We start from the raw sequence: 13,571 nt of genomic DNA on the forward strand, positions 1-13,571 counted from the left end.
TGTGTCTTATGAGTCTCGGCAGGGAAACCTAAACCGTGAGATTTCCCTCGTTTCCGGATGCTTCTCCCCGAAAGTCGCACTTGAACAACGTAAACGTTTCACCTCATCCATACCGCTTTGGTCATCGTGATTTGGATAGGGACGACATCAGACTTTTCGCTAGTTGACAATATGCAGGAGACTGCGCTATGCTCGCTCGTTTATCCCCAAGTTTCCCATGTCGTCTTCCAAGCTCAAGATTCCCATGGCATAGCGCACATATGGGGGTTTTACTTTTACAAAGCGTCTTTCGAAGTTTTCATTAGCTTGACTTTCTGTAGCCGACATCCAAGCGGGCGACTGGTGCGCAACGGCCTCGGCTTGTGGGTGATATGGAGGACCACGTCCTTGCTTTGCAGCAACTCTCCATGCGCTCTCACATCCATGGACTATGGCATCTGATGCTTTCCAGCCCGTCAAGCGGGAGACGGTGCGCAATTTAGTGACTGTCCATTCACGCTGAGCAGGGTCTGTGAATTGAACGGCAGCGAAGAAGATAGGCACGGTGATTTCGATCAGACAAGAGCCCAGGGTGGGGCTCAAACTTCCTGCTTCTAGATTAAACAGTTGTGGGTAGTAAATGCCTGCCGCGATCTTCCCAATGATTTGAGAGAATTCCGCCGTGGTAGGTGCAGCTACGCCCGCAGCAACCATCATTGCAGGTGGCATGCACGGATGCATTCTGTGTAAAAGGATGCGACCTATGTAGTAATAGCCCCATATTACTGCAATCGTATGCGTGCGGTACTGAAGGGCGGGTCCAAACACAGTCGAGATAGGAGGTGCGCTATCAGAAGGTAAAGGCCTGAAATAGGGCCCAAGAGCATGAGCAAATGTCTCAAAGGCCGCCAAAATGCTCTCCCATTCCTGTTCAGCTTCACTATACGATAAAGTTTCAGAGTCGTCATCACCCTGTCCAACAGAGCCAGCCCGAGCCGTTGCTTCAGCAAACGCTAAAGGTAGTCGCTTGGGTCCACTCGCTGGGACCATACCGTACATGGGAGGAGCTCCTGGTTGTGGCCCAGGACTATTGTTGTGTGACTGGCGTGACTCTGGTGATTTTCCCGATACCGACTTTTCCGACCCACCTCCAGACCACGGACTAGACCCGGCGCTGTTAGCACCGTGCGCCTGTGCTCCAGCGGGGGCACCGGAAAAGGCAGGAGATGTGCTGGACGACGAGGTTGAAGCAGGTCTGCCCTGAGCATCCGGGGGGCCCTTGGCGAAACGGGCCATGAATTTGGAGAGTTCAGGGCTCGGCCTCCAATTTGATCCCGTCGCTGCCATGGTAGCTAGTTTTCTTTTCCTATCTCGAATTCCATAAGCGGCTACTCGGGCGAGTAGGAGCCACAGATGGTCTGCTGAGCCGTAGATAGCGTCCAATCTGCCTAACCCTGCTCGTGGAGGGCACTGGCCCCATTGGGAGCTGGGCATGCTATTTTGCCGTGAGCTCGTGAAGTCTCAATTAGTGGTATGGGGTTCTACTAACAACATATTATTACCGGTGAGCATGCTCTGAAAGATATCCTGCTTAAAATACCACCAATAAAGGTCGCATTGGACCCGGAAATTTTCGATATCTTTTCGAGTAAAGTATCTTTTAGAAGACCGCCCGTCGTGGCCATCGTCGACTTCGCCAAAATTATCATAGTTAACCGCTCGACCGACGATAGTACCTATGATATTCTCGTCGATGCTATTCTCCTTTTCAGCAAAAGGATCATCTTCTGAAAATGTGTTACTAAGGGAATGACTCCCAGCAAGCGGGAAGCGGAAGCCGCCCACTTCATATCGTTGAGCACATATTCTGCGTCGGTGGGCACGAAGGTCCCGCGTTATGCCAGCATAATCGATCTCGCGCACCAGCTGAGCTGCTCCTGCAATGTGGTTGTTCCATTTCGAAGGGTCGGCGGCCATTACTTCATAATAACCTAGTATCTGAGCTGCAGCTAAAGTGCCAACTTGTTTACGTCTCGTGGGGAGGCCTACTGCCGCCCCAACCCTCTTGAGAGCGTAGTGATAGTGTTTCATAGAGACTGTGGCAGGCACTTGTTGCAAGAACGAGATGTGTAAGCTACTAAGAGCAAGAATAGCTTGAAGCAATGCCGGATGTTCTAACGCCTTGAAAGGCAACGTGTACGTCCACAATCCTTGCTGTGCCGCTGGGACCGGGGCACCGAACATAGTTGAAGGGTCGATGGGATGGCGCTCAAAGATTGATAGAGAAGGGCCTGTGGAATGGATGAAATGAAGAAATATTCGAGCGGTTTTGGGATTGTTCAACGGGGATGAACCGAGGGTGGGCTGATATGAAGCTAGGATGTTAGGCTCGTTCAGATATGTTGTAAATGAGCGGAGTTGCCGTTCATCTCTATTGGCAGAGGTCATTATGAGACTTAATTGATTGAAATTCTGCGTTGATGTCTGCTCTTCTGGTTCTTCATCAGTCTCGACATCGTAGTAGTCATCCTCATCCTCATCCATATATGTCACCTTGGATGGAGATATTGATGGATGTGCTGTTGTAAATTGGTCCAATTGCTGTTCTTCGTGAGGAGCAGTCGAATACGACGCCCAGGGTGACTTTGATACCTCCTAGAGTGTTAGCACTAGCCAATACAGTCATAGAGCCCATATTTCGGACTTTTACCTGTGGTATATTAGAAGGGGGTTGGGAATGCATCGTATTGTTCGATTGAGTTTGAGGTACGGCAGACGAGCGTGAGAGATGTTTACTCTCTTGGATATCTGGATAATAGCCTTGAATAGAAAGGTCACGCGCGCCATGGTGTATGTAGTTTTCCCTTATCTCTGATTCCGTTTTCCACGACTGTGGTGGAACCCAGGAAGGAAGCCCATGATCCATGTAGTGTTTATACCCTTCGTCCAGCCCATAAGCAGTGGGGATAGCATCAGGTTGCTGACTTTCCTGTGACGGCGAAACCACGGCGGTTCGCATAGGTTCATGCCCCGTGGTTGGAAGTGCAACCGGCTTAGGGGCGAGGGCCGGTGGGCGAGAACCACTTGGCTTTTCATGCAACGATATAGGAGCATTGTATCCACTAGAAAATGGTACTGTTGCTGCATTGAACGTCTGTTGAAGGTTCGAAAACCCGGGAATACCCAAAGGGTTCTTGAAGACTAGGCGCTGGGCATATCCTTTGCACTCTCGTTTCGATTTGATGCAGTTCTTGCATACAGGTTTCTCTTCCCCGCATTTGATGCGGCGTTGCCGGCAAGCTTTAACAATCAGTCAAAAAAAATTATCATCTAACGGGTCCCAATTAGGAGTCAATCGTACTCAAACATCCTGTTTTGGTGCGTCTCTTGGGGACTTTCTGAGCCAGCGTGTCATCCGGCGCTGTCTGCTCTGTGTCTTGTTGTATGACACCTGAATATTCAGGACCCGGCTCTGTAGCTGTGGTACTGGCTGAAGCTTCCTGCTTGATAGAGTTCGCGTTCTCCATGGTCGTTGACAAGACTCGAATGGAGGTTTACTTCCATACTCAAAAAGGGGTTGGGTCTTCAGACAATCAAGGCCAACAGCAATGATATAGTAAAAACCGAGATAGCTTCCTGCAGGGGTAGTGGAGCGACGAAGAAGTCAGCGTTGAAGTAACTCATGGAACTGAGTAAAACACTAGACTAGTCCCAGGAGGAAGAGGGCCTGAGGCAAATTTGATTGGCCTGAGGTGCCGCATAAAGTTTCCCGATCGACTCTCAGATGCTGGGGGCTTGCGAAGGTGACAGACTAGTGCTTGTTCTTCTCTTCATTTACGTCCATCCTCTCCTATTTTGTGATTTTTCTTGTTTGGTGTAGGTTTATCTATAATCCTCGGCGCTATATTAGTATCACAGGAATATTACATGTGCCGGTCCGTCTTTATGAAGATTTCAGTGCCGATGCGGCCAAGACAAAGAAATTGCCAGATAAAGACTGGCGGTCTCAAACTAGCAAATGCTGTACTCAAGGCAGTCCATCTTAGACGTTACTAAGGTTTGGAACTATAAATAAAGATGTCCGTGGGAGAGAATACGATCTACACCGGTAAGATCCACCACCTTAGTATAACTTACTCCGAACCCGTCGGCAGGGGTGACGCCCTCATCAGAACCCGTCCCGGCCTAGTATCATATGACCTTATTTTATAGGGACACTGTGTGGAATTGCTAGGGGGTAGATTGAGAAAAAAGAAAAGAAAGAGAAAAAGAAAAACGAAAAAAAGAAAAGGAAAGAAAGAAAAGAGACTTCGTATTTTAATCTGTACGAGGCCAGGTAAGCCACCAAATCATTGCCATCCAAAAGAAAAATGCAGGAAAATGCAGGAAAAAACAAAGGTGAAGAAAAGACCTTGTTCTGGACCTTGTCCCAAACCTTTTAAGCTCGTCCATGACCATGACCGTGCATCATCGTCGCAGTTATTGACCGCCTTGCCGTGGGTCGGCAGAAAATAAGAAACTAACAGCGAAATTTTGTTCGAGTCCCGCCTTTTACTGCCAGAAATTTTTGGAGCGGTTATTTCACATGATCGGCCATTTGTTTCAGTGGATTTTACAGTGGGATCATTGCAGGGTTAATACGCATCAATTGAAGTCATTCGAGTTAGCATACCGTGACCGATAGCTTGATAACCTCACTCCTCCACCGCAGTCATGTTCGCCGTCCCAGGTTGGTCGGTTTCGAGCTCTGCTCTGCAGGCGCAGACTGGGCCAAGATCACAATCTCAAGCCCAGTCCCAACAGGCCAACGGAACCCCCAAGCCGAAGGACAAGAATAACAAGCGCAAACGCGATGATCATGTTACTAAGGCAAATGTTGATGAGATGTACCGCCGGCATATTGAGGGTCAGACAGGCACTCCAAAACCTTCCAAGCCGGGACCGAATAACTCTATGAAGGCTGAGAAGAAACAGAAGAAGGAACGGAATGTGCAAGACAAGGCCGGCCAAAGCCCATCAGTGCCTCAAGGAAAAGATGAATCCAAGCTGGACAAGCAAACCAAGTCTGATGCCGGTGAAGCCAAGAACAAGAAGAAGAAGAACAAGAACAAGCAGCAACAGCAAGAAACCCAGAATCAGACTGAAGTGACTTCTAAAGAAACCCCAGCAGCAACAGCTGGGTCTATCACTCCCGCCCCGCCTAAGACTCAGGCGATCCTTACGCCTCTTCAGCAAGCCATGCGTCAGAAGTTGATCTCCTCTCGTTTCCGTCACTTGAACGAAACTCTTTATACAACGCCGTCTAGCAAGGCCCTTGAGCTGTTCACTGCCAGTCCGGAACTGTTCGATGAATACCACGCCGGCTTCTCTCGCCAGGTGAAAGAATCTTGGCCTTCGAATCCCGTTGATGGTTATATTCAATCCATCCGGTCCAGAGCAAAGGTGCCGGCTGCCCCCAGGAAAGGAGACAAATCTGGCAGCAAAAATCGTGACCCACTACCTCGGCGACCCAATGGAACATGCACCATCGCCGACCTTGGCTGTGGTGACGCTCAGCTTGCCCGTGCACTTATCCCTGCGGCGCAAAAGCTGAAATTGAACTTTCACAGCTATGACTTGCATGCCCCTGAAGGTTCCCCTATTACCAAAGCGGACATTTCGAACCTCCCAGTTAATGATGGCAGCGTTGATGTGGCCATTTTCTGTCTAAGTCTGATGGGCACCAACTGGGTATCATTCGTGGAAGAAGCATGGCGTGTACTGCGTAGTGATGGCAAGGGAGAATGCTGGGTGAGCGAGGTTAAGAGTCGTTTCGGCAAAGTGATGCGCAAGAAAGCACAGATTGGAGCTAGGAAGCCCCTCAGCAAGTCGGAGAAGAAAAAGCTCAAGAAACGCGGAGAAGACGATGCTGATTCTGACGCCGATGATGCAGAGGTCTACGCTGAAGATGCCCGTCCTGCCGATAACGACGAGACAGATATATCATCGTTCGTTGAAGTGTTTCGTACGAGAGGCTTCATCCTCAAACCTGAGTCGGTGGACAAGTCCAACAAGATGTTCGTGAAGATGGTGTTTGTCAAACAAGGCCCTGCACCGTCAAAGGGCAAGCATGCATCTGCGACCGGTACAAAAGCTGGACCAGGCAAGAAGAGGTTCATTGAAAAACCAGCCGATGCCGGTAACAATATGTCCCCCGAGGAAGAGGCTGCCGTTCTTAAGCCCTGTGTCTATAAGATTAGGTAGAGGGGAAAGAGTCTAGGTGTGCAGCGACTTGTATATAAAAATCATACCTTTGTTGTATTTGATATCAGCGAAGTCCTATCAGGTCGGAACAAGACTTGGTGGATAAATCATTAGACAGATCTTTTCTATTCGACTTCCAGAACAAATACCAGCCCATGTATGACATGTATTCTCAATATAACGCATAGGCTCATCACAATAATTGTGCATTATTTCGCTTATTGATTACCACCCAAGGTTGCAACAGCCCGTCCCATCTCCTCATCATTGTAAATACGGAAACCCTTCTCCTTGGTCACACTGGCAAGCTGAACGTTCTTTGCATCCAGCTTCTCCTCCATGACCTGCTTCAGTGTCTTGAGGACCAGTGTCTCCGCTTCTTCTAGAGTGAGGGAGCGGTGATATTCGTTCTGCAGTTCCGCTTGCGCACCCTCACTTCCGGATCCAATGGCCTTCGCATCATATCGGTAGAATGTACCGGATGGCTCGGCATGATATCTAGCCAAATTAGCACATATTTCTGAGAAGGCTGGTCTGACATCAATAGAAACATACAGTTGAGGGCCATCCTCATCGAAACCTGCGATTAACAAAGCAACACCGAAAGGCCTACTCATCACGCTTTCCTCATCATCCCCTGTCTCTCCGAATCTCAAGGCCAAATCGCAAATGGCCTGGGTGCAGCTCTCAACTCGCAGTGGTTCGGCATAGTGGAAGGCATGGTTTTGGCACTCAACGCGGGCATGCTCGACGAGGTTCCGGGCATCTGCCTGCAGGCCGGACATAGCACAGCCGATGTGCTGATCAATCTCAACAATCTTTTCGACGGAAGAGGCTTCAAGAAGAGTAGATGTGACACGTTTCTCAACGCCCAGGATGACGCCTTCGTTGGTTGCGACCTGATATGAAGTCAGAACGGTGCGTTGGACTCCGGTTGTGCAATGTACGACCACTGGATAGTTTATGTGGCAGGCCTAGAATTTTTGAACTGAATTATATGGAAGATGCGGGACACATACACCGATCGCTGTCGAACCTAGTTTGATAGCTTCAAGAGAGTATTCGACCTGGAATAAACGCCCTTCGGGGGAGAAGGTGCTGTAATAATTCCATCGTTAGAACACAGAAAGTCATTTTCGTCTAGGTGAGTAGCATAGGATAATCTCATACTTAATTCCACGGTCTGGAGACAAAGCTGTTAGCTAGCCCGCATTGGAGGGGAGATGTCTGACGGAGCTTACCATATTCCGATCGCGCGATGAACATGTTGGACGATTTCGGCAGTACAATGAAGAATGTAGTTGATATAGACGCACTAACGAAGTATTCTTGGGTGCGAAGACAGGAAAGTAGCCTTGTAAGGGAAGGGAGGAAGGTGGTGTTGGGAGCTGTTCTTGGAAGCTCGGGTGAAGCTCCAGGTCTACGCAAGTCCGCTGAGTGCCTGGCGGAGAGTCCGTGCTCGCCTCAGGCCAGCATCAGGCATCATTGCACTAGTCTCCATTTGCTTACTGTAAACTGCGGAACGTGACAGAGCAACAATATACTTCTGCATACGATTCCTTGTGTCTTTTTTCCCTATTTTATTGTTATCCCTTGCATTCCCTTTCGGTATACGCATGGTTGACCCTACTCTGTTTATCTCGCGGGACAATGTCCGTCAATGACCGTCGCGCCAGCTATATGAGCGCACCACGACCCCGCGTTTCCTCGAATCGCGTCGGCGATGCTCGCAGCGGTGCGTCCCCTTTGCAATCGGAACAAATAAACCACCGCAGAAGCACGTCAATTCAGAAGGGTAAAGTCTCTCGAGAGCAACGTGATATGATGAGCGACAAGCGTGCCGAACGAATGGCACCTCATTCGAAAGACAAAGCTCAAGTTCGAGCGAGAAACCCGGCCAAGGAGTCTTCTAGCGCAGGAAACAGAGAGGAATGGGAAAGGTCACGCTCAAGGAGGGCTACTCTGACGGACGGTGCTAGTCCCAATATGCGAAAGAAGGATAAGGAACCAGCAGAGTGTTAGTGACACCAATTCATCATAGGCGCTTGTTTACTTAGGATGCTGACAATGATACCACCCCAGCGACATGGAACCCGCATGCCTCGTTGATACCCCATTCGACAGCACCGTTAGCTACTCGAGTATCGGTTCCTTCTCTTGCTTCAGCTTTGCCCAAATCGCTTCATCCAACCCCACTTCGCGAGCTTTCCGCCGACGCACAAGAGACAGCCCTCTTGGAAGATTTACTATTCGTGTTTATGGGCTTTGAAGGCCAGTACATTCACTACCATAGTGGATATGATCCGTCCATAGAGAAGGACCGTTTGACTGGTCCGGTATTTCAACTGCCATCAGGTGTGGACCCAACCTTAAGGGACCTTACTCTGTCCATGTTAAAGATGGCAACTCACTATAATGCTTTGGAGGCATTTGTGGAGGTTCAGAGCCGTGCAGAATATGGAGCAGTCAGTCATGCCCTATGCGCGGCAATCCGAAAGCTCCTAAAGGACTACCTGATCCTTGTTGCTCAGCTTGAAACCCAACTTGTGAACAACCCAAGCTTCACGCTACATCTTCTACATTTGCACACCTTGCCGACAAGTCAATGCTTAACCCAGTTATATTCGCTGGGCCAGGAACTACTTCGGCGCAATGGCTTACTGGACCAGGACCTCGACGAATCCATCGACGACTTTGATGACGTGGATAATATTCTCGAACAGCTCAAAGAGGGTGGCGACCTTGTTCCTGGCGCCATGTCCAGCAAGAAGATTTGTAAGGGAGGCAACGTTCTTCGACTGCTGACTGAGCGGTTAGCAACATTTTCTGGCGATCCGACTACGAAGACTCTCCTGGAAAAGTTACTTCGTGAATCTAGTCGACCATATATGACTATGCTCAATGAATGGCTTCATCATGGGGGTATCAAAGATCCTCATGCGGAATTCCTCGTGAAAGAGCAGAAATGGATCAAACGGGAGAAACTCGAGGAAGACTACACAGATGAATACTGGGAGAAACGGTACACTATTCGCGAGAATGAGGTTCCCCCACAGCTGGACAGCGTACGAGACAAAGTTCTATTAGCTGGTAAGTATCTGAATGTGGTACGAGAATGTGGTGGTGTCGATATCAGCAAAGCAGTTAAGGATGTGCCGAAGACTTTGGACGATCCACGTTTCCTGGAGAACGTCAATGCCGCCTACACCTATGCTAATGCCTCTTTATTGAACCTTCTTTTGACGAAGAACTCTCTCACTACTCGCTTCCGCTCCCTTAAACATTACTTCTTCTTGGACCGTTCCGACTTTTTCTCTTATTTCCTCGAGCTTGGCGCCTCGGAGTTGCGCAAACCAGCCAGAGGTGTCAACGAAAATAAACTACAGTCGTTACTTGATCTTGTTCTACGACAGCCGGGTAGCATAGCTGCACAAGATCCTTTCAAGGAAGATGTGAAAGTTCGAATGAACAAAATTGGTCTCACGAAATGGCTGATGCAGGTCGTAAGCGTCTCTGGAATTGACCAGGACAACCCTGAGGCAGCGATTGAGAAATACCAGGCTCCTCAAACCCAAGGTGGGGATGATGAAAAGGATATTGCTGGATTCGATGCACTCGAGCTGGATTACTCCGTCCCCTTCCCTCTGTCTCTAGTCATTAGTCGCAAGACTGTTTTGCGATATCAACTCATTTTCCGCCACCTCCTATCACTCCGTCATCTGGAGCACCTTCTAGTTACGGCCTGGCTAGACCAGAACAAGGTTCTTGGCTGGCGCCACAAGTCCACAGACCGGAGGCTAGAGATGTGGAAGCGACGGGCATGGAACTTGCGCGCGAAGATGCTCGTCTTCGTCCAACAGCTTCTTTATTTCTGTACGGCCGAAGTCATCGAGCCAAACTGGCAAAATCTCATGGATCGTGTGAACGGGACGGATGCCGACGGGTCCGAAGTGACTGTGAATGGCACCAAGCAAGTCAACCGAACTGTTGATGAATTAATGCAAGACCATGTGGATTTCTTGGACACATGTCTCAAGGAATGCATGCTCACGCAAGCTAAATTACTAAAGGTTTGTCATGGCGTTTCAATGTTCTTTGGGCGCCGCACAGCAATACTAATGGCGTTTCAGATTCATTCCAAGCTGATGACTTGCTGCACCATGTTTGCATCTTGGACTGCCTCGTCGCTTGCACGGGCTTTGGCGACGGCTGACCCAGAGCTTGCGAGGAACAAGGCCTCGAATCCGGATGGGAGGGGTTATGATCCAACTCGGATCAGCAAGCTTGAGGATACACTAAAACGCTATGAAGATCATTTCAACCGGCATTTACGCATCTTGATGGACAGGTAAGTCGTCCAGAAACTCCGTGGCTGTTTCCCATGCTGATTTGTCCATTGTGTAGTCTGAATTACTTCGCTGCCACGGAAAGTGTTGTCCTCCTGAAACTTGCGCATGCCCTAAGCTCGATTAGCAAAGATGACTGAGACCGTTTCACACTCGCTTGGCTATTGAAGCCGATCTAATGATACAACTGGATTCCTGGGAAATGGTCAGGCACCATACCAGTGAATTGATACATCTGTTCCGTTGGCGCAAAGGTTATGATAGTCTCGACCGGTCTATTCTATAAGCCTCGTTATCAATAGCCCAGCTTTGATTAACTAGTTCTAAGCCCACGGAAGGTATCCCTGAAAGGTACAACGGGCCTGCTCGACACAAAACCGCTATCTGATTAGGTCGAAAATCGACCCGGTATTTCAAGGAAGGGGCGCATTGGCATCTTTGGGACTAAATTGGTACTTTTTGTCTTTTTCTAGCATGGAAGGAGAATCGGAGGCGATACCTTGTTATGGATTCCTAAATACCCCGGTGAGGATACTTGATTTTATGATTATATGCTGTTGGACATAATTAAATGGATGTAGATTCTACAAGAATCATTTGAGGCAGTAAAGAGAACCGGAGTTCGGAGTGATCGGTGTTCGATGTTCGATATTCTCGACCATGTCTTATCAGTTACAGCTGAACAAGAAAGCTGAACGAGACATGCGGATACCCATCCCCATTTAATATCGGTCATGTTACATCGTATACTCTATTCCGAATCCCGATCGCTACAGGTATAAAATGCTTTGCCCCTTATACGGTGAGGGTTTTGGTAAATTCCTCCGCTGCCACCAACCTATTGCATCTTGTCGGGTTGTTGTGTTTTTCATCCATGATGGCTTCCGAAGATTACACTCGCACTCCAACGTTAATGTTAGAAGGACAAGATACTTCCTGTGAAGAAGAGAACGTGGAGTATCCCACCGGCTTTCAATTCCTTGTCGTGCTTCTTGCCATGGGCATGTCCTTGACCCTCACTGGCTTGGTCCGTTTTCTTGTCCCTGAAGGCTGCACAGATTAATAGGAACCACTTCATGCTAAGAAGGACGTAGGATTTCAACATGATCGCAACAGCGTTGCCAACGGTTACCACGCAATTCGGGACCATTGAAGATGTTGGTTGGTATTACTCGGCATAGTTAGTATCTCGCATTTTCACTGAATCAGTTTTGATTCCCTAACGGGCCACAGTCGCTTGACCTCCTGCTCGTTTCAATTCATGTTTGGAAAGCTGTACCATCTGTTCTCAGTCAAATACGTGTTCCTCGTCTCGGTCGTCATCTTTGAGATCGGGTCGTTGATCGCCGGTGTATCACCTACTTCCGCTGCGCTGGTTCTGGGACGTGCGATCTCTGGGATGGGCTGCGCGGGTATCATAACTGGAGTCTTCACGTTCGTCTGCATTACTTTATACTGGTAAACTATCCGTTCAAGCTAACATGCGGAACTGTAGCATGGTAGTGCAGAGCTTTCCGCTTCGTCAACGTCCCTTTTTTACTGGTATCGCCGCTGGGGTTGAGGGTGCGTCGGCGACTGTAGCTCCACTACTCGGGGGCGCGTTGACCGATTCCATCTCATGGAGATGGTGTTTCTATCTCAACTTGCCCATTGGGGGCTTGTCATTCCTATTGATCTTGCTTTTCTTCCAAGACCCTCAGAAGAATGCCCGTGTAAGTCTGTCATGGAGAGAGAAGCTCCACCAACTTGATCTCCTCGGAACGAGCATCTTTGTGCCGTCCATCACGTCCATGTTGCTAGCCCTACAATGGGGTGGCTCCAAGTATGGATGGGATAACGCACGGATCATTGTTCTCTTCATATTAACGGCTGCCCTTTTGGGTACATTCATGTGGCAGGAAAGGAGAAGAGGTGATAACGCCCTGCTTCCGGGGCGAATCCTGCGGCGTCGCAGTTTGCTCGCAGGAATGTGGTTTTCCTTTTGCAACAACTCCACACTCTCCGTTTTCGAGTATTATGTAGGTCCAACTCCCTTCACACCCGGTTACGTTGATTGATGTCCTCTCACTCTTAGATACCAACCTATCTTCAAGTGGTTCGCGGTGCATCCGCCATGGCTTCCGGTGTGCTGAGCCTTCCCATCGCGATCGGTGTGCCTGTTGCTGTCATGTGTGGAAGTTCCGCCATCAGCCTTCTAGGATACTATACCCCGTTCATGATTGTTACCGGGATATTGACGCCCATTGCGGCAGGCTTGCTGACAACGTTGTCAGTGGATCAGTCCCTGGCCTCTCTTCTCGGCTACCAGGCGCTCCTGGCCGTAGGAGCAGGCGTGGGCTTCCAAGGCCCTCAGGTTGCAGCCCAGACTATTCTACCGGTCGATGATTCCCCCATGGGCATTGCCCTGATTATCTTTGCCCAGAATTTCGGACCGGCTCTCTTCGTCTCTATCGTGCAGACCATTTTCACGGGACAGCTGCTCACGCGTTTGGGGCCATTGTTGCCCGATCTAGACAAGTACTCGTTGTCGGCCATGGGAATGTCCGATTTGGAGAAGTATGTCCCTTCCACTGATATTTCTCGGGTGATCGAGGCCTACGACAAGGCCTTGACAACGGCTTTCTTCTTCCCTGTCGGTCTAGCCTGTGCCAGCATGGTTGGAGCGCTGGGGATGGAATGGAGAAGCGTGAAGCGAAAGGATGCTTAACTTCTTCTGCTTGCCGACGATTATCAAGCAGAGACATGTTGTTCGACCACGGAAATCGTACTATATCCACACATTTCAACGCACAAGTTGATAGCTTATGCCATCTAGCTTTGCACATAACGTCTACTTGATCAGCGCACAATGAGGACAATTATCTATGGTTTGTAGATAGTACACCCTAGGCAATCTTCCATACATCACACATATACCGTACAACCCTCGAATAGTAGCACCATCAATTCATTTCAGGAACCAGTAGACCAATGTCACAGTACTCAAGCCCACCAACTTCGCCT

At 49.1% G+C, this 13,571-nt stretch overlaps 5 protein-coding genes across 5 annotated transcripts; 3 read left to right on the top strand and 2 right to left on the bottom strand.

Annotated features, from left to right (window-relative positions):
• Positions 1–186: 186 nt before the first annotated feature.
• Positions 187–3,506, bottom strand: BDV38DRAFT_275516 (putative C6 finger domain protein; the record flags this gene model as incomplete). The annotated part of the gene is made up of 4 exons (XM_032058047.1): positions 187–1,474; positions 1,529–2,580; positions 2,690–3,279; positions 3,341–3,506. 4 exons carry the CDS (start codon positions 3,504–3,506, stop codon positions 187–189), a joined length of 3,096 nt encoding a protein of 1,031 aa, XP_031908042.1.
• Positions 3,507–4,475: 969 nt separating this feature from the next.
• Positions 4,476–6,305, top strand: BDV38DRAFT_227070 (25S rRNA (adenine645-N1)-methyltransferase). Its single transcript, XM_032052873.1, has one exon. It carries the CDS (start codon positions 4,693–4,695, stop codon positions 6,220–6,222), a length of 1,530 nt encoding a protein of 509 aa, XP_031908043.1. The 5' UTR covers positions 4,476–4,692; the 3' UTR covers positions 6,223–6,305.
• Positions 6,306–6,440: 135 nt separating this feature from the next.
• On the bottom strand, positions 6,441–7,488 carry pup2 (proteasome core particle subunit alpha 5; the record flags this gene model as incomplete). The annotated part of the gene is made up of 5 exons (XM_032061007.1): positions 6,441–6,720; positions 6,778–7,121; positions 7,242–7,320; positions 7,393–7,405; positions 7,464–7,488. 5 exons carry the CDS (start codon positions 7,486–7,488, stop codon positions 6,441–6,443), a joined length of 741 nt encoding a protein of 246 aa, XP_031908044.1.
• Positions 7,489–7,807: 319 nt separating this feature from the next.
• Positions 7,808–10,718, top strand: BDV38DRAFT_297389 (gamma-tubulin-complex subunit SPC97). Its single transcript, XM_032063117.1, has 4 exons — positions 7,808–8,239; positions 8,305–10,292; positions 10,353–10,570; positions 10,627–10,718. The coding sequence occupies exons 1-4, from the start codon at positions 7,873–7,875 to the stop codon at positions 10,706–10,708; spliced, it is 2,655 nt and encodes an 884-aa protein (XP_031908045.1). The 5' UTR covers positions 7,808–7,872; the 3' UTR covers positions 10,709–10,718.
• A 727-nt stretch (positions 10,719–11,445) lies between these two features.
• BDV38DRAFT_288214 (MDR family MFS transporter) lies at positions 11,446–13,275 on the top strand (the record flags this gene model as incomplete). The annotated part of the gene is made up of 5 exons (XM_032061008.1): positions 11,446–11,595; positions 11,663–11,748; positions 11,802–12,002; positions 12,064–12,586; positions 12,643–13,275. The coding sequence occupies 5 exons, from the start codon at positions 11,446–11,448 to the stop codon at positions 13,273–13,275; spliced, it is 1,593 nt and encodes a 530-aa protein (XP_031908046.1).
• Positions 13,276–13,571: the final 296 nt, after the last annotated feature.

This window comes from Aspergillus pseudotamarii (assembly GCF_009193445.1).
Source record: "Aspergillus pseudotamarii strain CBS 117625 unplaced genomic scaffold BDV38scaffold_94, whole genome shotgun sequence".
Lineage (NCBI taxonomy): Eukaryota > Fungi > Ascomycota > Eurotiomycetes > Eurotiales > Aspergillaceae > Aspergillus > Aspergillus pseudotamarii.

Excerpts from the sequence above, each read along its gene's own strand:
- BDV38DRAFT_227070 (XM_032052873.1), top strand. The coding sequence starts at position 4,693 with ATGTTCGCCGTCCCAGGTTGGTCGGTTTCGAGCTCTGCTCTGCAGGCG.
- BDV38DRAFT_297389 (XM_032063117.1), top strand. The coding sequence starts at position 7,873 with ATGTCCGTCAATGACCGTCGCGCCAGCTATATGAGCGCACCACGACCC. Across the intron at positions 8,240-8,304 it reads GGATAAGGAACCAGCAGAGT|CGACATGGAACCCGCATGCC; the intron begins GTTAGTGACACC and ends ATACCACCCCAG. Across the intron at positions 10,293-10,352 it reads CGCAAGCTAAATTACTAAAG|ATTCATTCCAAGCTGATGAC; the intron begins GTTTGTCATGGC and ends ATGGCGTTTCAG.